General features: G+C 50.0%; 2 protein-coding genes across 7 annotated transcripts in view; one reads left to right on the top strand and one right to left on the bottom strand.

Moving 5' to 3' along the window:
* Positions 1-3,882: 3,882 nt before the first annotated feature.
* INA (internexin neuronal intermediate filament protein alpha) lies at positions 3,883-9,498 on the bottom strand. Its single transcript, XM_079312215.1, has 3 exons — positions 8,423-9,498; positions 4,978-5,102; positions 3,883-4,472 (listed from the first exon to the last, which is right to left on the bottom strand). Exons 1-3 carry the CDS (start codon positions 9,353-9,355, stop codon positions 4,199-4,201), a joined length of 1,332 nt encoding a protein of 443 aa, XP_079168341.1. The 5' UTR covers positions 9,356-9,498; the 3' UTR covers positions 3,883-4,198.
* A 5,799-nt stretch (positions 9,499-15,297) lies between these two features.
* NT5C2 (5'-nucleotidase, cytosolic II) overlaps positions 15,298-24,228 on the top strand; it is a 60,319-nt gene continuing 51,388 nt past the window's right edge. The window contains exons 1-2 of one of the 6 annotated variants that reach the window (XM_079312048.1): positions 15,311-15,399; positions 21,312-21,487. The gene's annotated coding sequence lies outside the window, so the exon portion shown is untranslated. Of the gene's footprint in view, positions 15,400-21,311; positions 21,488-22,693; positions 23,026-24,228 lie in introns of those variants that run through there. The other 5 variants (XM_079312050.1, XM_079312046.1, XM_079312049.1 and 2 more) reach the window with 5 other exon arrangements.

The following is a 24,228-nucleotide window of genomic DNA, read 5'->3' as shown; positions in this document are numbered from 1 at the left end:
ATCATCTCAGGGAATGACTACATGTCTGCCAGAGCATTTACAAGGCTGCTCTGGACATTAGAGAGCCAGTAACTTGTTTTTCCTTGTGCTCTCTGGCATGCAGGCAAGCAGCAGCTGCCTCTCAATTCAAAGGCAAAGGAACAGAGTGAACCTGCTGTGATAGAAATGGACTTTGGGCCTCTGTTGTTTCAGAACTGATACAGCACCTCAAGAGCTTTGCTGCCATCAGCAAGTGAATGTGTACCTGGGACTCTGGAATTGCACTCTGATTTCCCTTCTGGATAAGCAGATGATTATCATGGACACTGCTCCTTCTTCATGCTCTGCTCTGTCAGTTCTGGCCAGCACAATACCTGCTTTAACAAGGATGTAACTGCTTGTCACAGATTGCAGGCTCACCTCTGATTCAGACAGGTTTTGGATGAAGACCCCTGCACAATCTGTAGTGCTTTCCCCCTGACCCCCCAACTCTGCAGCCTTTTGGTTCAGCTGGAAGCACTGGAACAGACCAGGGTCAATGAAAATTCTCCCACCCCACCCCAAGCAGTGCCCTGTTTGCATGTTGTGCTGCATTTGCCAAGTGATCCCTATTCCCATAGGCCTGTGAAGACCTGCATGAATGAGCTGGCATTGCTTGTGCCATTAAACTCTGATTCAAAGTGTTAAGCCCCAGTGATGGGGACATTTGATCATTCAGAAACGTCTGTGTGGCTGCTGCTGTTAGGGCTCTGTGTGGGTCACTCTCTGCAGGAAGGAGCTCTTTTCCTTAAAGAGGTGTCTGTGCCAAGAGCTGGCACAGAGAGAATTGGATGGATCCAGCCAAAGGTGCCGGAAGAGACTTTGCTCTGAATTGCTTATTGATTCCTTCCTGCTGAATGACAGCATTCTTCCTCAGTCTGGAAAAGGAGATGTTTGCATTCCTGCCAAAGGAAAACATTTAGGATTTGTGGGTTTTTTCCCCCTTTGGCTGGTTTTTTTTTTTTTTTTTGCTTACTTTTTAATGAATTGCAGCATCTAGATAAGCATCATTAGCAAAACTTCTCCATGGGCAGCAACTTTGTTTTCAAGGAGTTCTACATCTTTGCTGCATGGGCCAGTATCTACATTCAGGAAAAAAACAAACTGCCAATTCAGTGGAGGGAATTTGTCTCATTGTGTGGAAGCTCAAGTTCTCCCCAGCATAAAGATGAAGGAAATGCAGTATCATGGAGAAATAGCTGCGCTCTGCTGCTTCCTGAGCTGATGGTGCAGTCCGTGTCCACAGCTGCCTTTTATCCAAGAGGTCAAGGTTTTATAGAGGTATAAATCTTTCAACATCTGCAGTGTGACTCACTCCTTCCCTCTGTCAGCCTGGGTGTTTAACCCAGTTATAAAGATGGGACCACAAAGGAGGATTTATTGTTCTGTTCCAGTTTATGGTTTCACTGTAGAAGCCTTCTGGTGCATATAAGCAGGCAGGTAAAAGGAGCCACTCTGAAGAAGATAGTAGTGGAAAAGGAGGCCTGGATGGAGATAGTCAGAGGTCAGCATTGGCAACATGTTCAGCCAGGCCTGTCCCCCTTTGCTGTCATTTTTCTTCTCATAAAGAAAATGAGAGTGTAGATATGGGCCTCCCTGCCTGTTGCCCCTCTGTCACCTCTGGAGTTTAACACCATGAGACAGCACCAGACTCCTGCAGAGCTCCAGAAAATCTCTGGGCTGGCCCCACACTGCAGCCGTTTTCTAAAATAGTTTCTTGTCCTTCCCGCAGTTCCTCCATCCTGCTCCACCACAGGCAACCCCTTTACACTGATATCACCAAAGTAAAATTCCCAGCTTCATTATTAGCATCCAGTTGGCTGAGCAAGCAGGAATTCTGACTGAGGATTGTGCTGGGAACAAAGGATGGGTCAGGCTGCCTATGCTCAAGGGACAGAAAGCAGCAGGGCTGGAGAGTGTTTGAGATTCAGAATATATTTCATTAGCTGCACAGTCACATCTGCTTTTTATTCCCCCTATGGACTAGGAGAAATACTGTGTGTTTGCATTTCCTAACTGACAGCTGAGCCAGGAGGTATTTAGACATTTCTTGATCTTGTTTTATGTGCTAATGCCTTGGACTTAACTCTGCAGGTGCTGGCTCCCCCAGACTCTGCCTGGACACCCCAAGTTCTCTGTGCTGTTTTGCCAGGAGCTGCTGGTGAGCTGCACTGCTCCAGCCATGCCCTGGGGCCCCTCTCCTGCCTCTGGAAAGTTCCCCTTGCTTCACCCACCTGCAGGCTGCCCTCCCCAGGCTGTTACCCCACAGTGAGCAGCCTGTCCAGGGATGGTCCCTGAGGTTATGTGTGACAGGATCAAGGTGTAGCCCTGCTGCTCCTGGCCTGCAGCTCTGGTGGCAAAGCCTGTGACTGTCACACTGTGTCCCTGAGGCTCTGGGGCAGATTGCCATGGCACGGTGCAACAAAGCAGGACTGGAAAGGCAACAGAACAGTGTGCTCTGGCAGGGCCACCCAGCAAGAAGCTGTCTGTGCTTTTTCCTTCTACAGGCACATCTCAAGCAGAATATGTGCATCTTCCAAATATAAGCCACTGCTGGTGACAGCACCTGTGACTGCTGACTTTACCTGGGAGGTGGGTGCACCCTCTGCTCTTGTGTAAATCACTTTATCTTCAGTTACAAACGAGGCTGTTTCTAACCCCTGAGCACACAGGCAGCATGGAGAGGAAATAGCAGGTACCTTGGGACTGAACTGTCAGGAGTGTGATGCAAATCATAACCTCAGAGTCCATTTTCTGAGCAAACAAGGGTGCACACGGCCATGGCAGACCTTGATCCCTCATCCAGCTGGCCATGAACTCTTCTACACAGCAGGGCCACCACAACAGGCACCTGAGGTGAGCCCTGAAATTGCCTTACTGCCATGAGTGGGTCCAGCATCACCTTGCAAGCCCAGCGGGAGGGGTTGGCAGCTGTACCCCAACACTGAGCTCTTAGCAGGGACCCAGACAGACTGCTGGGCACTGAAGCAGCTGAGGGCCAGACACAGAGGTGTGTTCCCAAGATGACGCAGCAGCAAAGACGACAAAACAACTCGGTTTGATCCACACAACTATTTCATTTTTTAATTATTAACTTGTGCCTTACAATAGAAGAGGAAAGAGTGCGAGCAAACAGTTTGCTGGTTCCAGGAACTACTCTGGCAGCACCGCAAGGGCAGCGAGGTCTGGTGATGATAACCCTGACACACAACACGCGCAGTCTCCGGCTCTTGCTAAAGCGATCGCTGGCGATTTAAGGCATTGAAGGAAACCTATGGTTATTAAATCCTATATCAAATTTGGCACACGTTGCAACAGTTAGAGTGGAGACAAAGATGCTTTGCAGGCTGGTGTTCAGGAGTCCTGCAGCTTCCCAGTGCTGGCTGGGGCACAATGCTAATCTGGGAAGAGGGTTTTCATGTGAAGGCTGTGCAGCCAAACAAGGGGCCCTCAGACCCTCATATTTGGGAGACAGTGACACCACACGACGGGCTGCACCCTACAGAATGGTGGTGCCTTCACCTTCAATGTAACAGTTCCCTGCCCTGTGCCTGCTGCTTATAAACCCTGTGTTGTGCCTGGCTTGTCTAGTGCTGTCAGAAATCAAGATTTGTCAGTACAAAGAAAAATTAACATTCCTTATAGTTCAAAACATACGTGGCTGAGATCAGATGTCAGGTGTGGTTACAGTCCAGTATGGCTATTTCTGTGCTTCTAGGGTTAAAAGTGGATGGCTACAGTTTGAGGAGTGGGGAAGCTGTACATGGATTTGGATAGTTGATGTAGGTATTTAGCCTTGAAACTAGTAACAGTAAACATGTTGAGTTGTTTCCCTCCCCTCCCCAGAGAGCTGGCTCAGCAGCATTCCCAGCTGGCTGCCCCTCGCCCGCCGCAGGAGGAGAGGGAATGTGCTCGAGTCCATGTGCCACCACACAATGACCAACATGCATCTCTAGCTACCTGTCCTGTGTGCCCCACCCCATTTAAAAGGGAGCAATGTGCCAAGCTCGGCCTCTGTGTGGCAGGACCCACAAGGAAGCCATCCCTGGGTGTCCCCAGGGGGTTGTGTTTTCAAGGGAAGCTTCCTGCGAGCCCAGTGCAGCTTTGTGCCCAGAGGAGCAATTTCAAGGCCGAGTGGAGACTGTTCCCCCTCAAATGCTTGTGAACAGGGTCCTGATGGTTACATCTTTGCATTTGCAAGGATTCCTCCATGCAGGTTTAACCTCCCTCTTTTCTTGACAGAGGTTATGGTCCCCTCAATCACCTCAGCCCTGCTGGATGATATTTTAGAGGTCACTTTAATAACCTCTCCTTGCTCCTCCTCTTTGAAGGACAGAGTAGAGGAACTAAAGCTCCTTGGCTGGAAGGAGTAAGTGGGGCTGGGAAGGGAACTGAGTGATGGAAGGCCACTGCTTCCCATGTTGAAGAGGGTCTCCTCTCCCTCCAGCAGCTTCCTGAAAGCACATCACAAGGGAAGAGGTTAGTATGGGGATGTGAAACATCTGCAAAACTTGAGAGCAAGGTGTGCCCTGCAGGCAAGTCCAAGCCATCCCCACAGGGCACACTGCACCATCAAACTGATTTAAAATTATATTTTGGTCAACCATTTCTGGAAAACTTGCAATATGGGGTACATGAGAGCAACTTTCTCCCTCCTTTCCTCTCCAGAAAACACCTGAAGCACAGCCTTTTGCATCTACTTTTGACTTTGCAAGAGAGACAAGTGTCCAACCCCTCCATTAAAAATACTGCTTCTGGGATGGCTGAGGGGTGTGGTTCACAGCTAGACATAGAGCTGTGGCTGCTCCCAGGCAGGAGTATGGCACATCCAGGTGGCAGAGATTATTAACATGCTTGTGATGCACCTTGAGTGTGTACCCAAGTATTTTCTGGGCCTAGTGGGGTGAGGGGATTTGGCTTGAGAAGTGTCCAGGTAGAGCAGGAATAGAGCAGCCTTACCTGTAGGCAGCTATCTCAATATCAAGGGCCATCTTGACATTGAGCAGGTCCTGGTACTCCCTCAAGTGCCGAGCCATCTCATTTTTGGTGTTCCTCAGGTCATCCTCCAGCTGTCCAATGGTGTCCTGCAAAGGCAAGGGTGCTCAGCTGTATTTTGGAACAGGGACTTCTCCCACAGTCCCACTCTGCTTTGCCCATTGTAGAGACAGGGAAGCTGCCATGGGCAATTGATGGCACATCCCACCAGGAGCTTGGGACCATGAAAACTCAGGCTAACAGGGATGAAGGAGCAGGCAGAGACCAGATATGGCTTGAGAGCCTGTGCAGTGGGAGAGGCTTTAGCCATTGATGGTTTTATGTAGTTGCCCATCTGCAGCGGGGTGTGTGAGATGGCAAATAGTGCATGGTGGTGGGACCCCGAGTCCTGCAGGCTGCCACAGAGGGAAGTTTTGTGCTTAAACATCATCAAAGTAGAGGCAGCAGCTCAACAAGACAAGTGAAAGCATCCCACACTGCAGCAGCAGAGAAAAAAGACTGCAGTCTGCATCTGCAGGGCTTAAGAAGGGTTGGGACACTTCCAGGAGGTGGAAGGAAAGGTTCTGCAGAAAGGCATCCCCTCCAGGGAGGGAAGTCTGTCACCTTCCTGGGAAAATGCCTCAGAGCCCTGGAGTGGGGGATACTGAATGCAGGGATTTGGGGAGGTTACAGAGACAGGGTCCTGCCCTGCAAGAGCCAGGGTACTCAGCTGAACAAGGTGTCCTTCTAGCATCCTTCCTGTCAGCTTTGCCCTGCCTTTTGTCCCTTATAATAATTTCTACTGTGATGCAGAGGACTCCAAGGCCAGAATTCCTGCTAACAAAGGAAACTAATCTTTTCTTCTATTCTTTTTTTCTCAGAAAACAAGCAGTCTGTATTTTTCCCCACATGCATCTAGGTATCTAAGCAGCAGCTTGAAAGCAGTGAAACCTTTCCCAGTCAGGTTTCCCGCTGCCAGATGCCCCACTGTGCCACTAGAGGAGTGTGATTTGGAACAGGAATGAGTCAGCAGTTTGCACTTAAGCCACGATGCAGCCCTTCCTACAGATCCCTGCAATGGCCACTGCCAACCTCCACTTTCCTGCACCCCCTCCCAGAGTCAGGCCTTTGCAATTGCTTCTAGGTCCTCTGTTCCAGCAAATTTTCTTTGTCCTGTCATATCATCCTTATCATGTCCCCATTCCTATCATGTCCCCAGCTTCCTCTCCTGCCTAACCTTCTCCATGGACAGTGCAGTGGCAGTCATGGCATGTGGAGCTGCCCAAGGAGCAGGGAGCTGTGCTGACCCTGATGCAGCAGAGCCCCTTGGAGTAGCATGGAGCATCTCACAGTCAGATTAGCTGGGCACAACCAGCCCTGCAGGACATTTAGGAGCTATCCTTGTGGTCTCTTCTCTGACCTGTGCTGCCCTGACCATTTTCCACTGCAAAAGATCTGCAAGAAGCTGTGCCACTGAGGAGATCATTGGGGCATCAACTGAAAAGCCCCAGAACATGCACAGCTGCTGTTGCTGTACAGGCTAAAGCTTCTGCTCTGATGCAGAAGATTGCTGCTGCACCAAGCCAGGACAGGAAGGCATGACTTGAGGTGATCCCCACCCTGGGACAGCTCCACTCTTGCTGCTGGGACTCTTTGTGCCTCCAGCTCTCTTTCCTCTGCCTGTAATCCACACAAACAAAAAGCTCTTTCAAAACTGCAGCTCTCTTCCACACCCCAGCTCTACCAGCTGGTAGAATAAAAAACCCCTCCTCACACCACTGTAAACCTGTCCCCTAACAAAAAGCCTCTTGCATGTTGGTTCAGATTTGACTGGGCAGCCCACAATTATAAAGATATTCCCCTGTTTTAGCAGGATCATTTTAAAAGCTCAGACAATAAGAATATTCTCTTTTCATTCTTCCAACCTTTTCCACTGTTTGCAGCCAGGGAAATTACTTAGATGTTACACATGCACATTGCTCAAAAGACTTTAAAGTATTGCTACACATAAAGCAGATCCTGAGGGTTGTGTAGGAAAGCACTGTCATACTGTCACTAAAGCAATTTCAATTATGGTGCTGTTTAATCAAGTTGCTTAATTTTTTTCCCCAATTGATAGGTTGCTCTTTCACATGGCATCAAGAGTATTTAAGAAGACTACTGTGTATAATTTTTTCACTATAGACAATACTTTATATTGCCTATTTCCACAAAAATTGTTGAAGAACACCTCAGTTGTTCAGGAAGCTTGCAAGCAGCTTGGAACTAAGTCACGAATTCTGGAGTGCCTGGCAAAATTTGGCCTTAGAAAAGACAAAGCATTACTTGGGCCCTCCAGGTAAGATTAAAGGCAGTTGTTTCAGTATTTAGAAGGAAACTACTTGATTTAGAAATCACAGATCATTCAACAGCCATATAATAGAACAATCTCATGATTCATTTTATTGTAAATCATGAACCTTTCCCTGTAGCAAGAAAATGTGGCAATTCTGCCATAATGGAATAAGAGATATGGAGCACTCAATGTCTGCTTTACATGAGTCTTTCCACAGACATAAAAGATGCTGGGATCTGTCTGCAAGTCCAGACTTAACCTTTGCAGAGCTCCAGTTTCTGCAGTGCAGGTGCCAAGAGCCAGGCCACAAGGCAAAGGGCCAAGCCTGGGCAGACAGCTTCGAGGAATTACCCACAACAATGTGTAGGCAATTTTGGACCTGATCTTTAAGGGACAGGGCAGGGACAGATCGATGCCCCAATCAACATTATCGTGTGCAGGGATGTTCCCTGCAGGAAGGGAGTGTTGGAGGGGGTGTCCTTCCCCGAAATCTGCCCTGTGCGGTTTTGCATCTGGATAAAGGATGAAGGCAACAGGCAATGCCGAGGTGGGGCAGGATCTGTGTGCAGGGCAGAGAGGCACAGTGCTGGGCGGTGGGAAGGCTGCAGGGATGCCTGGCGCTGCGCAGCGCTGCAGGGGCACTGCCTGCATGGGTGGTGCTGCGCAAGGCGGGAGGGGTGCGTGCCGCTCCGTGCTGGGGCTGCTCTGTGCAGCGCGGCGCTGAGCGGGACAGCGCAGCGATGGTGCTGAGCGATGCGGGCTGGGGGCGGCACCGCACGGGGCCAGGGAGTGCAGAGCTGCTCAGAACTGCGGCAGGGGCTGCTGCAGGAGGCAGAGCTGCGCTGCAGCACTTCGCAGGCCGCGGAGATGCTCAGCGCGGCACAGGACCAGGGGACAGAGAGTGCGGGGTCGCGGGTACTGGTGCGGCACCGCGCCGGGTATTTGCGTGGGGTGAGATTCCCAGTGCTACACATCACAGGGGCGGCTGCTGGGATGCAGGTGCTGACTGGTGCGGATGGAGCGGGAGGAGGATGCTCGGTGCTGCCCGGTGCCAGGGGAGGGGACAGTGACAGTTCCCGGCGCCGCCCGGCTCACCTGCAGGCCGGCGGCCTCGGCGTTGTGCCGCTCCTCCAGCTCCTGCAGCTGCCTCTCCAGGGACTGGTGAGCGCCGCGCAGGCTCTCCATCTCCACCAGGCGAGCCTGGAGCTGGCGGCGGCACTCGCCGGCCTCCCGGCGGCTGGCGCGCACGGCCTCCTGGCTGCGGGCCGCCCGCTCGTGCAGGCGGGCGCAGCGGGCGCGGTACCAGTCCTCGGCCGCCTGCAGGTTGCGGGCCGCCAGCGCCTCGTACTGAGCGCGCAGCTCCCGCAGCGCGGCGGCCAGGTCGGGCCGCTGTGCCGGCGGCGGGGCCGCGGCCGGGAGCGCGGCGCCCAGCTCGGCGAGATGCTCGGCGTGGGCGCTGCGCATCGCCGCCAGCTCCTCCTGCAGAGCCGCCGCCCGCCGCTCCAGATCGGCGCTGGCGCGGGAGGCCGCCTCGGCCGCCTGCTGCCGGGAGCGCAGCGCCCGCTCCGCCTCGGCGCGGCTCCGCGCCTCCTCCTCGCAGCGCGCCCGCAGCCGCTGCGTCTCCTCGGCCAGGCGCGCCCGCTCCAGTGCCGCCTGCGCCCGCTCCCCGTGCGCCTCCTCCAGCCGGGAGCGCAGGGCGCGCAGCTCGCCACCCAGCACCTGCCCCAGCCGGCGCGGCTCGTCCGAGCGCTGCCGCAGCGCCGCCAGCTCCGCCGCCAGCGCCTGGTTCCGCTCCTCCAGCGCCCGCACCCGCTCGATGTACCCGGCGAAGCGCTCGTTGAGGCCCTGCAGCTGCTCCTTTTCGCTGCCCCGCGCCCGCCCCGGCTCCGCGCCGCGCTCCCGCACCGCCTCCGGCTCCGCGCCCGGGCGCGCCCACCGGCCCGCCGGCATCTCGGGGCGCCGCGGGGCCTCCGCGAAGAGGCGGCGGTAGGAGGCGGCCAGCGCCGCCGGCTCCGCGCTGTAGCTCATGGCGGAGGAGCGGGACCGGCGGCGGTGCCGGTGCTTATGTACGGCGGGGCGGAGCGCGGCGCGGAGGGGGGCGCGGGGCGGAGCGGTGCCGTGAGAAGGGGGCGCGGTGCGGTGCGGTGCGGTGCGGTGCGGTGCGGTGCGGTGCGGCGGCAGGAAGCAGGAGGCAGGAGCAGGAGCTGTCCGTGCGCCGCGGTGCTGAAGGGCTGTGGCAGCGGGCGGGGCACCGGGCGGACAGACGGACGGATGGATCGATGTAGGGGGGATGTGTGTGGGGAATAGACGGACACACGGACGCAGAAGCATGCAAACACACCCATATAGAAGAGGCCATAGACACACACAAAGAGACGGATGCACAGGCATATGGAAAGGGTCGGGCGCATTCACAGTAAGACACAACATGTCTCCATGCTCGGAGCTAGAGAGAGAAAGGAACAAGCAGCCATTCAGAGAGACACACAGATGCACTGGCAAGGAAAGGCAGAAAGAAAGAGAGACAGAAGAATGCAGGCAGAAATGGGCAGGTGGAGAGAGAGAGTCAGGCACCCAGGGACACAAAAGTGAGACACACAGGTGCACACATACATGCACACACAAATCACTCTTGCTGGGGTCTACCCAGTTGTCCACTCCAGTGCTCAAGGGAAACTGTGCTGTGCATCTGTGTCTGGAGTGAAGGTGCCCTGGAGAGGTTGGTTCCAGCCCGTCTCTTCTGATAAGGATCTGTGTGCTTATGGCTGCGTGGGATCTCCGTGGGAAGTTGATGGGGGCTGTTGAGGTGGAGAGTTGGGGATATGCCTGGAGGGAGGGTGTGACCAAGACAAAGTCTATACCACAGGTAAACAGGGAGGATTTTGCCTTGAGTTGTTTGCCAGGAACTGAAACACTTCCATTTCTCTACTGCCCACAGAAGCAGACTGAGCCCTCCCTGACCAGGGCTTGCTGGGAGTACCCAGGGCTGCATTGCTGACAGGAAGGGAGGTATATGTGCACCCCACCTCCAGGCCAAGTGCACTGCCTGTGCCCCAGTGCAGCATCTCCAAGAGGTCACTGAGAAGTGACTAATTTCTGGGATCAGCAGCACAAAATATAGCTGTGAGATGGAAGAGCAAATTGTGATCTAAGTGAGAGGAACATAGTGAAATGAGTAAATATTTGGATCCGATCCCTTGCTGTACCTCTCTGTGCCACTGACGTCCCATTCCTCTACTCCACTTATCCCTATTTGTCCTCACAGGTGACCAGAGGACAGAATGGGAGAGTTCCAGCAAATGAGCAGGGAGGACAAACAAGCCAGGGCTGGCATTGGAGAGAGCTGTGATTTCCAAAGGAGCTGTTGCTGTGGTTGAGCAATATTTTCAGTCCAGGTAGCTCTATGTGCAGCTGCAGGTTGAGCTGAACACTTGCATAATCTGAGCAGTTTATGTTTTGATGGCAGAGCATCCCAGGCAGAGAGCCTCAGCATAGGTGGGGCTGCTAAGGCTCACCCTGGCCTGGGTTGCCTAGCTCACACTTCCATGGCAGAAATCCTCTCCTTGGTCAATTTTTTTCCCCAGATATTTCATATACTCCCCCCACACAAGTGCATTTAACCATTTCCTCAATATCTCCTACTTTGCACTACAATATCCTAAGTCGGGGGTTACTACTGCAAGTAACTGATCACAGAACTGAGAAGTTTCCAGCTCTGCTCAGTTAGGTGCATGGCATTGCTTTGATGACTTTGCTCTGATGCTTATTACTGATGATAGAGGTTTCTCTCTATCTCTCTAGAGGTGGCTCTCTGTAATGGAAAAGTGGAGTGCAGCTTACCCTGGCTTCCTCACCAATGCTATTTTAGCACTGCCATACACATGTACCCAACAGCTGAGTTAGGGGTGTCGCAGTCTCCTCCAGCACATGAACTACAAGGTAGTAGAACTGCTGACTTCTGTGGAGAAAGACCCTGAGATAATCCCTTTGCCTCCCAATGGTCAAAGAGCTCTGACATCATTCTACACACCCAGAAGGAGGCTGCATGAAACAGTTGAGACCTGTGCCAGTTGCTGATGTGACTGCTGGAACCGTGTGGCTGAATGAGTACAAGGGGTCAGAGTCACTAAATTAGAGTGAGCACTGCTGTCCTGAAGAACAAGGCTGTGACTCATTGGCTGGAGAAAAGCTGAACACTGGCATGTCAGACCTGAAACAAGATGACAAGCTGGACAAGTGGGCACAAAACAAAAGCAGGGCAGTGCCTGTGATGTGTTCAGCATCAGAAAAGTTTGACACTTGAGTAAGTGTTGGGACACAGAGACACATGGCATCAGGGGGAACTTTATAAGGCTGGAAAACAAGCACTTGAAAGCCAAAGAGAAGCTGTCCCATAGCTAAGAATTTTGCACCAATGATACAACGACGGGTTGTATTAGGGATTAAATTACCCAGGACCATTACATACCTCCTAGTTACTTCAAAAATCAAGTCTTGTATGTGAGACAGTAGGAGGACTCCTTAAAGCTCAGTGATACTCTCTGCACAGCATCTGCCGAGGCTCATTAAACCACTTATCTCCTGAGCTGCAATCTGCCTGGGCTTGTGAGTCACAGGGAAAGGCCACACTCTGAGCTGTGCACACACAGCAATGGGACACACACCTCCTGGCCAGTACAGCCCATGAAACTAATGTCCTGGGGAGCTGTTTCACCAGCCAGCCTCACCACAACAGCTTTGTGAGAGGGAAGTGCTTGCCAGCAGTGGGAAAAAGGCAAATCCCAGTGTCTTCCAGGAGGCTGCTGCCAGATCTCCTGTCTGACCCCCTGCAGGAGGGAGAACTCTTTGGATCAGGGCAGCAAAGTCAGGGAGAAAACATGTAAGTGGCAAACACACATGTAAGGAGGATGGATGCCTTTGCTTAATTGCGCGCGCACACACACACACACACACACACACACACAAATAAAAATAGGAAAATGGCTGTACTGGATCCCTCTAACTCAGGAGTTTGTTTCCCACAGTGGAGGATTTATGCTTCTTTGGTATAACTTCTCTGGTTCTGTCTGTCTGCAGCTCTGGGGCTTCCCAGACTGCACTCATATTTCTGTTTGCTGGCTCTTATCTAATCAGTGCAAGTTCACGTCCTGCATGCCATTGTGCTCTGTAATCCACAGTTTGATAATGCACTCTATGAAAAAACATCTTTCTTCATGTTTCATAGTGGCTGCAAGCTAATTTCTTTCCATGCCCCTGGCTTGTGTGGGACACAGTGGAAGAGCTGGGAAGAGATCCCCACCCACCTCCCAGTGCAGAATTTTGCAGACTTCTGCCTTACCCTACTTCACCTCTTCCCTAGGTTGAAAGGTTTTTGTCTATTTAATTTTCCTTCACAGAAAAGCCATTTCACATTTTTAGTCATCCTTGTTGGCTTTGGTGACTCTTCTGGAGTTATGTATTGGACAGATGCACAGATATAGACATTTCAGGAGGGGCCTTGTGAGGATGCATAGAAATGACAAATACAGATGGCTGCATCTCCAAGTGAAAACTCTTGCTTGGGTGCCCAGTGCGGATGCTGTGAGATGTCCCAGGGTATTGGGAAGTACAGGCTGAGCTTTCCTGGCAGGCAGTACCTCCTCGCCAGAGGCTTGGCACTGAAAATGGGCTTTGCTACAGCCAGAACTAATAATTCTGCTGCTGTTGGGTGTTTCCCCTTGGAAGGGGATGGAGAAAGGCTGACAGAAGCTGGAGAGGTACAATAGGCCAAGTGCATCCAAGTCAGCAAAACCCTGCCCAGCTGCGTGTTTCTGTGCCAGAGGGTAGTGGCAGAGCCTTATCACCTGGAGCAGGGTAGAGGGCAATACAAACAGCTGAGGGAGTCCTTGGGGAGATAAAGGAAACATCATGGCAGTGGGGACAGAAGAGCTGCTGCCAGAGTGAGGCAGACATTCCCAGCCTCTGGCTACTACTGAGGCATGGGAAAGGAGATTGACTGCGTGTTCCAGTGGCTTTGGCACAGCAGCGTGGGCCTGGGTGAGGTGGGGTAGATGGATGGCTGCCATCACCCTTGTCACTGACAGGGATCAACCTGAGGTGCCAGAATCCCAATGTGAGGCCTTTTCCAGCCCTCCAGGGTCCAGAAAAACAGACGGAAAAAGGGAGGCTCGTTTTGCTGGGGATGGTTGTTTTGCTCTGCATTTTTGTGTGGCAGTGCTGACCCAGCATGGGTCACAGGGCAGTTTCTGCTCTGCACAATGATCCCCTTAGCCTGTCCAACTTTAGGGCCATACCTCAAGGTATGAGGGACGATGTGCTCAGGGTAGATGGGATGGGACACACCTTTGGGGACCTTCTCATCACCCTCCTGGCAGCAGATGGAGCACACACTGACCCAGCCTTGTCCCAGCCCATGCTGACACAATCACCAAAGACTATCAATGATTAATCACATCATTTTAACCGAATCTCTGGCTCTTTCAGCCATTGTGGAGTTTAAAACTAAGTGAACATTGTGTGGCATGGGAAGCTGATATCAAAGTATAGTGACTAGGTTTTTATTTGATACTGAAGTCTGTGCTTCCATAAGCTCCCAGCTCAACCTGTTGTAACCCAATGGCAAACTAACACAAAGTAGTCTTGTGCCAGACTTTGAAAATGAGCATGATGTGGCACACAGCAGCACCGAGGCTGGCTGACAGGACTGTGGGAGCTCAGGCAGGCCAGGGAGGTGCAGGCCTGGGGGTGCAGCTGCAGAGATTTTGTCTGGGGCAATGCCAGGCGCTGGAGGAAGCTGCTGAGCAGGGGCTGTGTGGTTGTTCTGTCAGTTGCCACAGTGAATCACAGAAGTGTTAGGGTTGGAACATATTTCTGGAGATCTTCCAGTCCAAGACCCCTGACAAGGCAGGGTCACCCGGGCCATGTGACACAGGGACTTGTCTGGGTGGGTTTTGAATGTCTTCGGGGAAGAAGACTCCATAACCTCCCCGGGCAGCCTCTTCAGTGCTCTGCCACCCTCAGCATAAAGTTTTTCCTCATCAGAGAAGGTCATGGGTGTAAAGCACCTTGTATGAGGAAAGCCTGAGGCCTGTTCAGCCTCGAGAAAAGGAAACTGAGGCAGGACCTCAATAATGCATATAAATATCTGAAGGGAGGGTGTCGGGAAGATGGATCCAGCCTCTGCTCAGTGCTGTTGGGCAATAGGATAAGGGGCAGTGGGGAGAAGCTGAGGCACAGAAGTTCCACCTGAACATGAGGAGGAACTTCTGTGCTGTGTGGGTGAACACACACTGGAACAGATTGTCCAGAGAGGCTCTGGAGTCTCCCTCACTGGACGTGAGGACATCTGGACACAATCCTGTGCCATGCCTCAGATAACCCTGCTTGAGTGGGAGCTTGGACCAGACAATCCGCTGTGGTCCCTTCCAACCAGATCCAGTCTGTGATTCTGTGACTCATGTTGCGGTGGAACTTCTTGTGGTTTAGTTTATGGTCATTGCTCCTCATCCTGTCGCTGGGGACCACTGAAAAGAGCCTGGCACCATCCTCTTGGCACCTGCCTTTGAGACACTTACACGCACTGATGAGATCCGCTCTGTCTCTCTAACCCAGCCCGAGAAGGCCAAGCTCCCGCAGTGATCCCCACACGGGGGATGCTCCCGCATTTTATCCCACACTGGGGGCGCTCCCGCAGTGTTCCCCCTGGGGGGCGCTCCCGCATTTTATCCCCACACGGGGGGCGCTCCCGCAGTGATCCCCACACGGGGGATGCTCCCGCATTTTATCCCACACTGGGGGCGCTCCCGCAGTGTTCCCCCTGGGGGGCGCTCCCGCATTTTATCCCCACACGGGGGGCGCTCCCGACTCCCCCTGCAGCGGCTGCCGGTCTCGCACTTTGCCGACGGTCCCTGGGCCGCGGCCCGTGCGGCGCGCGCGCGGCTCGCACACTGCCCGCGCTCCCTGCCGGCGGGCGGGGCGGGGCGGGGCGGGGCGCGGGCGGCGCCTGCGCAGTGCGGGCGGCGCGGGCGCTGCGGCAGTTGGTGCGGGGCAGTTCCACCCGAGCGCGGCGGGAGGTGAGAGCGGCCGCGGGCGCGCGCGACGGGTGCGGGGAGCGCGCGCGGGGCGGGGGCGCGCCGGAGCGGGAGCGCGCCGGGGATCGCCGGGGCGGGTGGCGGGGTGGGGGGCAGCGCCCCCTCCCTGGGGCGCGCGCCGCTGTGAGGGGGGCGCTGAGCCCGCGGCCGCGGCTGGGGCGGCGCGGAGGGACCCCCGGGCAGGGCAGGGCAGCGCCCGCCGCCGTTCTGTTCTGCCCTGCTCTGCTCCGCCCTGCCCGGCAGCAGCCGCCGTCTCGTCCCGCCCCGGGCAGGGCAGCCCCTCGCCGTGCCTCAGCCCCCCGAGCTGCCCCCGCCCGCGGCAGGGCGGCGATTCCGTGCCCGCTCCGCCGCCCGAGCCCCCGGTACGGCGTGTGTGTGTGAGCAGGGCCGGGGCCGGCACCCGGTGCCTCCGTTTCCGCTTTCCTTCCGCCCCACGTGGAGCGGAGGGTCCCGGCGGCGCCTTCCCGCCCGCAGTGCCCCGGGCGGCCGCCGCCCGTGCGCGCGGGAGCGGCGCGGTGCCGGGCAGCCTTGGGTCGGGGCGAGGCTTCGCTGTCACCGCTGCCGCTCCGTTCCGTTTGGCTTGCTCTTGGCAGTCCGGCCGTGTCAGCCTGGAGCTGATAACCCAAAGCCAGGACCGAGGCGCCAAGGAAATAAATAAAACCAGTGCAAAATTTCCTCGCATTTTGCTTACTCTTTTTTTTTTTTTTTTTTTTTTTTTTTTTTTTAATCCCTCCTTGCGTGCCAAAAATAATGTTGCAAAATGTGTGGTGGAAACAAACCTACACTGGTTTTCTGATAGACCAGATGACTTAATATGACAGTGCTGCTTCTTGTAGCACAGACAGTTTTGAAAATTCCTGGAACCACTGAGATTATGAAACGCTGAAGTTTATTCCCTTGCTAGTGTTTCTAAAGGCTACCAAGCTGGATGCTGAGGCTCCACTTTGACGTGGTCTTGAGAACATTCCTCCCAAGCCATAATCACTCATGTTCTAAAATATTTGTTTTTAGCTCTGTAAGATTTATTGTTTGAACATCAAAGATTGCGAAATGCTCCCTAAGTAGTCACTTAGAAACGTCTCCCTATCAATTCAGAGTAACACTGCCACCAACTGAAACGTATTGATCCAAGTAATACTTTGTCACTAGTGATTGAACTGAATATATGAAGATTTTTAGGTGCTTTCAGGTGCTGCGTAGTTTCACTGAAAAGCAGAAACAAAACACAAAACTTCATTTTGATCTTCGGTTCAGGTGCTGAATTTGTAGTTCCAGCACTGGGCAAAAACCCCAGTGTTTTACATGCAAATCAATCAGCTTAGCTCAGGAAGTCTATCACTGTCCCTGTCAGCCTGTGTCAACCTAAACATATTTTAGAGTAGAACTGCTGTTTAAAATAATCTATTGCCATTAGTCCAGTGTCCAAAAGATCGTTCAGGAACTTGCTGGTTTGATTAACAGCAGTTGAGGTTTGTTCAAGCATAGACGTGGTTTCATTATATAGCACAATACAACCTTTACTCTGTACAGCGTCATTCAAACAAATTGTATGGCTAATGCACCACCGAACTGCGTTCAGAATGCTCCATTGAATTAAGTACAATTGCAGAGAGAAATGGGGAGAAAAGCTGTAAGAATGGAGAGATGTTTTCAGCTGAGGTTTGAAATTAGCAGCCTGTTAGTATATTTGCACTGGTAGCAGTAGTGTTATACGACGATTCTAGGGTATACGCTAGTGAAAATCAGATGCAGGCTGAAACTTTCCCAGGCAAATTTCCAGTTTGTAGGCAATTTTTAATCATAATGATAATGATAGTAATATCTCTCCCTTAGAGCTGTCACTCCTTGTCATGTTTTATTCCTAATATAACTTGAAGAGAATGCTAATAGACTCTTCTTAAAATCACTAGAAATATTTATCCTAGACTTCTTTTAACTTTCAGGGGAATTTTTATTTTCTTTTTAACAGAAAGCTTAGTGTGATGTTTGCTGGTAAACATTGTGATATTGTGCTTTTTGGGGAGCACTGAAAGGAATGTTTTATTTCCTTCAAAAATATACAAGTAAAATGTTTTTGCATTGGAAGTAGAAAGGAAGCAAACTCTTAGAATACGGTCTTTATTTAATCACATCATAACTCTTACTAGCAGTTCAGCATAATAAAAGAATGCTTGTTGCAAAGTGACAGGTGGGTGGGTGAGCTGTTGCAGTGTGAGCTGTTATCTGGGGATGGCGCAGGCCGGCTGCAGAGCTGGTCTGGTGCTCCAGGACAAGCTGAGAGGGTCTGCAACCTTTGAATCCTGCAGGAATTGTAGATACAGACTTGAGAGGAGATGCAGGAAGAAGGGCTGATCACAGCTCTTCTCTGAAAATCTTGCATAAGGGACAGAAGTGCAGTCGTGCAGTTACACTCAGTGAACCCATCGTTTTGCGGGAACTTTGAATTAGGGAGTGCTGTGGGGTCTGGGTGAACAGTACCATGGAATTTGCCATTGCTTGGGCACTGGTGACAATCCTACACAAAGCAGCGTTACCACGGAGAAGCTGCTTGGCCTGGGGAAACTGGATTAATGGTCTCTAGCCAGGCTGCAGTGGAAAGTTGTCATAGGAACTGGCTCGCTGTTCTGCAGGCCTGTGCCTTGTCTTCTCTCCTTTGAAAGAACACCCCAGGATAAGAAATACCTGCCATCCATCCAATGTAAAGCCATGAAGAGAGCAGGGCGCTCCTGCTCCACCAAGGGAAACTGAGGAAGTTCTGTACCAGCCTGAGTGATGTGCCTTGGGATGAGCTCGCAGTGCCTGTTCTGCACCAGGCCCACAAACACTGGGCATCCTGATATAAAACAGCTGTGGCTTCTTCAGCAGTGAGAATAATAGGAGAGAAAACTGAACAGAATGTGCCCGGGAGGGGAAACCTTGCCTGGCTCTTTGGGATGGGTTTGGAAAGAGATGTTTCCAAGTCAGTGCATGGGAATTCCTCACTTACTGCTTGTACTGCATCTACTTTTAAAATTTTATTTGTTTAGTGTCAGCAGCACAAATATAATTTGAATTTTATTTGAAATGGCCACAATCCAAGTCTTCAAGAGTTGGCTATTCTGTGCTGAATCCTATTCTTTGTATCTTCGAAGAGCACATTGATATAAATATTTCCTATTTTATACTGTCTGTTTTGTGCTATTAAAGAAATTACTATGTGTCATGATTATGATGCTTGTAGCAATGAGCAATGAGTATTTTGTTTTTTAATCATTATGACTTATTAACTGGAATGGTTCCTAAAACCTGGGACTTTGCACTCTACACAGAGATCATGTGTATAACATCAGTCTGCTTCTTTAACACAACTGCAGAGAGAATCCAGCATATACAATAAATAGAACTTTATGTATGGTAAACAGACCTTAAGTAACATCTGGAAAAAATTGCATCTGTCTTAAAGGTAGCCACTGTAAGCAGCTGATAATCTAAATCTGCCTACATAAATATGGTTAATAAATCCCATGCATGTGTTTGCAGGGCTAAAAAGGTGCTGGGGAGACCTGGCTGTATGAAGCCATAATTGGAGAAATAAATTTTTTATATGGCAGTATGAGGTCGAGGAGAGAGCCTGTGTAATTCAGCCTAAAAAACCCACTGCAGTCTGTGTTGAATCTTTACTATTACCTGAATGTGTAACAGTGTGTGCACCATGCTATAAAATCAAAAGCAGATTTACTCTTATTTCCTGGAAAAATGGGTCCCCAGACATAGGAGCAGTGAGTGGCTGTGTACCAGAACTTTTAGTCCTATCACCTTTTCAAGTCTGGTACAGCATGGTAGAGGTTAAACTTGTGGCTTGCTGATGACCTTAATTTATCATCCTCTGGGCATGAATACCTGCTGTGGGATTTACCAGCATAGTCAGCCTTTTTTTGGTGGTTTCGCTAGAGACACCATTCTGACTAAACTGGGGAGGTTGGAGACTCCACTGTGATCATCTGCATGCTTCTCTTAACAAAGAAGTGGGTTCTTACCCTGTGCATCATTCCAGCTCAAACTGACTAAAGTTCTGCAAAGGTGTGAGCCTGTCAGATGTGGAGACCAGGAGCCACAGTAATGAGAAATGCTATAGAAATAATACTGGGACTGAAACCTGTTGGTTTCTCTTTTGAAACTGAAAGAATGTGTGGGCAGAGCTTCTGTAGGTGGATGGAAGAAGAAAGGGAGGTCCAAGGAGATGTGATTTTTCTGAGATTGGAAAGTGGCAGGGGCAGTGTTCTCTAGTGCAGCTCCTGCTGTACCCAGCCTGTACAAAAGGCAGTTGTGGTTGCTGTAACTGCCATTCCCGCTCTTTCCACCACAAGTGATTTTATTTAAAAACCAAAGCTCCTTGAAGTCATCATGTGGTCCACACTTAGCTTAATTTAGTTGTAAAGTATTCACAGCTCCTAGTTGTGTTCCAGATATTTTCAAAGACTTGGTATTTTGCTTATGTGGTTACTACAAGATTACCATTGAACCTTGCTTAGCACAGTTGGTTCAGAGGAAGGAGTAAAACAGATTTGCTGTACATATTTCTACAGGAGGCTCTAAAGTACGGTGGTTTTCCACTGAGTATTTAAGAGCAGGCCTTTGGATTAGCTGGCTTTGACCCAGGCCTTGTAGTTCTCCCTGTTAATATTGGCATAATAGACAAAACTCTTAAGAGATTTGCTAGATTTTCAGGAAGCAACTTCTCACTGAACCTTCCAGGAAGGTACACTTCCCCAAAATATTTTCCAACTGGTGTGGTCCAGTTTTGGCAGTTGTGGTGTCTGGATCTGGATTGTGAGACCTTCTGGGTGGGTTGTCCCTCTCTTGTGCGAGCTGCTGCCTTTTCCCTGGCAGCAGCTGCTGCCTGCACTGCTGTGGTAGGAACAGCTGCATCCCAGCTGTGTCCATTGGGTTCAGGAGGAAACATTTAGCTGTTCAGGCAGCGTTTGCTGCTGAAAGCAGTGCTCCTTATCTCCCGTGGAGGATGTTAACTGTGGATGGGAATCAGCCTCATACTTTACTGCTTGGACCATGCTACTCATGGCATTTGCATCAAATGCAGTGTGTCTGGCCATGGTGTATAACAAGAGAAACTTTGTAGTCAGTTTGTAAAGTAACCTGGAAAGGAAGGTAAATTCAAAAGACTGAAGATGGTTTAGCATAAAGCATCTGGAGTTCTCTAGTCTAGCTGAAATCTGCTGTTGTTTGGGTTGATTCAGTTGGTGGTGAGTTACACATGGGCATGCACAGTGAATAATTAGGAACATGAGGTCAGAGAAGAGCATGTGAATATTCTGCTCTCAGAACCCAAAAGAGGTCTTGAGGTTTATGCCAGAGCTTTGTAATCATAACATGGCAATTACCAATAACAACATCTAAGAATAAGTGCCACCAAAGGGCAGGCAGCATAGGTAATTTTGGAAGTCATTAAATAGAACAGTTGCAATCAAAAATAAATAATCTTTTAATGTTGGTTTTGTTTGCTTTCTCTGTCTCCAAGATACCTTCCCCCCACCCAAAGGAATAGCTAAACATGTTGGCAAAGGTATTTCAAATGTTTCTCTGTGATCTTTTTAGATGTTACAAAGCAGTTCCATTTCAAGACTGTGCAAAGATGTAGGTGGCCTTTGAAGTCACAGGAAAGGGCTGTAAAATTTGGTCCCAAGTGCCCTGCTTAAATCATGTCCTTTCTGACACCCCATGCATGCAGTATTCCCTGAGAGCTTTTAAGAATAGATGTCCATAATAGCTGCATAATAGTTTCTTTTTCATTGCTTGTTCAGTTCCACTTTTATGGTGGTACTCTCTCTGTGTTCTTTTGGGTTAGGATGAGTTCATTCCCTAAAGAAAAAAACTGATCTGTTGACCATAAATTGCAGGTGCTCTGAGCATCAGTTAACTTGAGACTGACCCTGGAAACTGCTCTTCCAGTTCAGTTCCTGTAGCTTTCTCATCATTGAATAACAGTGGCTGAATGAAGCTGGAAAGAGGAATTTAGCATAGAAGCAAGCCAGACTGGTAAATCATCTGTTAGTTCTGCTGTTTGGAAACTGAGGTAGGAGTCAAATTTCATTTTCCCCTTCATGCTGGAAGTATCAGTTGGTGCATCAGTGGTGTTTAAGGGCAGGTCAGCAAGACATCCTATCTTGAGTCTTTCAGTGTTTGGGAATGCTGCATTTCTCCATTGCTTACTTTGGTTAAAAAAAAAAAAATAAATATAAAGCATAGATTAAAGGAAAATACAAACATGTGAGCTGGGTCTCTCTGAAGGAAGAAGTGGCCAGCAGACCACTGTATTCCACCTGTAATTAAAAGCAAGAATTCAGCAGTCAGGGCTGGGTAGAACTCTGCTAGGGAAAAAGGATAAAAATTAGTTTTTTTGCCTGGAGCTGTAAGTGGTTCAGGTAAGTAAAGATAAACCCCATCTTCTCTAGCTGAAAATGTGTGCTCTTCCCAACAGAGTCTGTCCTAAGCAGTGACTGGTATACCAGATGATCTTCTGCTAAGTTCTTTTAAGTTAATTATGTGATTTTAGCCTCTAGAAGGCATTAGCTTCCATGTACCCTTAACCACTTGGTGTCTGCAGACATCTTGAGCAGAATGTGTCTTGCACGGGATCTCTTGTTTATTAGGATCATCCTTATAGTGGTATTGAAATAGAATGATTTTATAGAGAGTATGTTTAAAATGTAATTCCTGCAATCATCAGCAGATGTATATTTAATGAGCAAATTTATACAAATTGTAAAGAGTTTTACTTGCTGTGATCTGAAATGGAGTGTCCATCTGTAGCTTTCAATAATTTGGGGGCTTTTTCATGTCTGGTCAAAATAACGCTGTAGCCTTTCTAAGAGTTTGCAATTTAACCTTTCCTTTTTTTTTTTTTTTTTAATGTGATAAGGGATTAGGCAGGTTCTTAACCTCTTGTTTTACATGTGTTTTGACTTCTCTTTCAATATTGCAGTGGCAGTTTTATGAGCCAAGGCCAAAATACTTTGCTTGCTAAACTTGAGCAATCAGGAGGGAACAGATGATGAAAAACTAACAGTGTTTTACTCATCTACCACATTTTTCTTCACAGACATGTAGAGAGTAGATATTAACAGAAACAGTAATAAAAAGCACTGTGAGGCCTCATAAATCAATGCGTGCTGGTGGGGTCAGGAGCAAATATTGGAAAGGTTAGAACATGTAGAGAACTGTGTTCTCATGTTGTGACGCTCAAAGCAAGGCTGGGAGTTTTTCATTTGCTGATTTGAAAGCAATTAGGAGGAGGCATTTCTGTGGCTGCCCAGGAGGCTTTGTGCTGGCTGGGCGTGTGGTCAGCTCTTTTTTTTAGTGGCTACAGCAGGTAAGATAATACGCTGAAAAATAAGTCCTGGGTGAATTAGGGCTTTTTGTATTGCTCTGCTAGGGACAGATTTTTTTAAAGGTGTCTGAGAACCCAGGGGATCCAAGCTGTTTGCTTCTCTGCAGCAGGACAAGACTGCACTGTTGAACACATCTGGAAGCCTACATCAAGATACTTGAGGTTCCCTGAAGAGAGAAATCTTGGCCAGAGGGAAGGTTCAGTGTTGGGAACTCTCAGCTCAGGTGATGTGCTAACGATGCCTTCTTAGTTGTTTGTTAATGTTCTCTCACCCTGCAGGCTGGCAGGTTTCTTCCAGTTTGCAGCTGATGAAGTAGATCTGTCACTTCATCGTGTTCCTTCTGAGAACTGCTTATGCTGAGACAAATGCAGAGACAACACTCTGTGTCCTCCTCTGCTCCTGCCAGGGAACAGTCTCCTCTGTCAGCAGGACTGATTTAGTATTAAACCCTAGGAACTGAATGGCCATGGAAAGGTGGCTGTTCCCCCAAATTAACTTAGTGGTTTGTGCTTTGCTTGGACAGATAATAAGTTTCCAGAGAAAAGAGGTTGATTCAGTTGGAAAACGGTTTAATGTAGGTCTTTGGAATCACTTGATAAAGCTAAGTCAGTTAGGTTATCAAAGAGAAGCCAGAAACCTAACAAGAGCACAGTGTCATCATAGATGTTCAGTTATTTTACTGATGAATTTAGTCACATAGGATGCCTAACAAAAGCTGTACAAATTAGCAGTCTTTTGGAAGAGTTTGCATATACTGCAAAGAAAGTATGTGTAAAATTAATTTACTTGTAGAGTTTCCTGTAGTGGTGCCTCTACTACACATCTGTCAAGATTAAATGAGATTTGGGGACTGATAACATCTAGGTGGGGACAGTATTGTGCCCTTAGGACAGATTTGTAATTTCATTTGTAATCAGGCAGACTATAATTACTATATTTGCCTCTGATTAAAAAAACAGGTCAGAAAAGTAATGAATTGTTCTTATGGGGGAGGGGAACTTCACCCGGTAAGAGCATTTCAAAACACGTCCAGTCTTCACGTTCCCTGAATTTCCATCTTTGTACTTGCTGGGCTGGTAGGTCTGTGTGGCTTGTTTCATGTCAGCAGGGAGCTGCTGCCTGCTGAGAACAGAGTGCAGGGTAGGTTTTGGGTGCATGTCCTTGTGATGTCTGTGGTGAGTGCTAGGCACTGGCCAGCCTCTCATTTGGGGAGAAAGGGGACTTCTGTGTGTCACAGCTTGCAGGGCAGGGGTACCTGTAGGTACTGAACTAGGAGGAACACAGAGCAGGAGGAAGCTGTACTTCTGGCTTTTGTGAGCACTTCAGGAGAGCATGAGAGCCAGCCCAGGGTCGATTTTGATGAGCTGAGCCTGCTCACAGGCTGTCACCTGAAAGGCTGGATCAGCCTCAGGGAAGGCTTCTTGGA

Source organism: Erithacus rubecula, assembly GCF_903797595.1.
Source record: "Erithacus rubecula genome assembly, chromosome: 9".
Taxonomy (NCBI): Eukaryota; Metazoa; Chordata; class Aves; order Passeriformes; family Muscicapidae; genus Erithacus; species Erithacus rubecula.
This window is presented reverse-complemented; position numbering and strand designations above follow the sequence as displayed.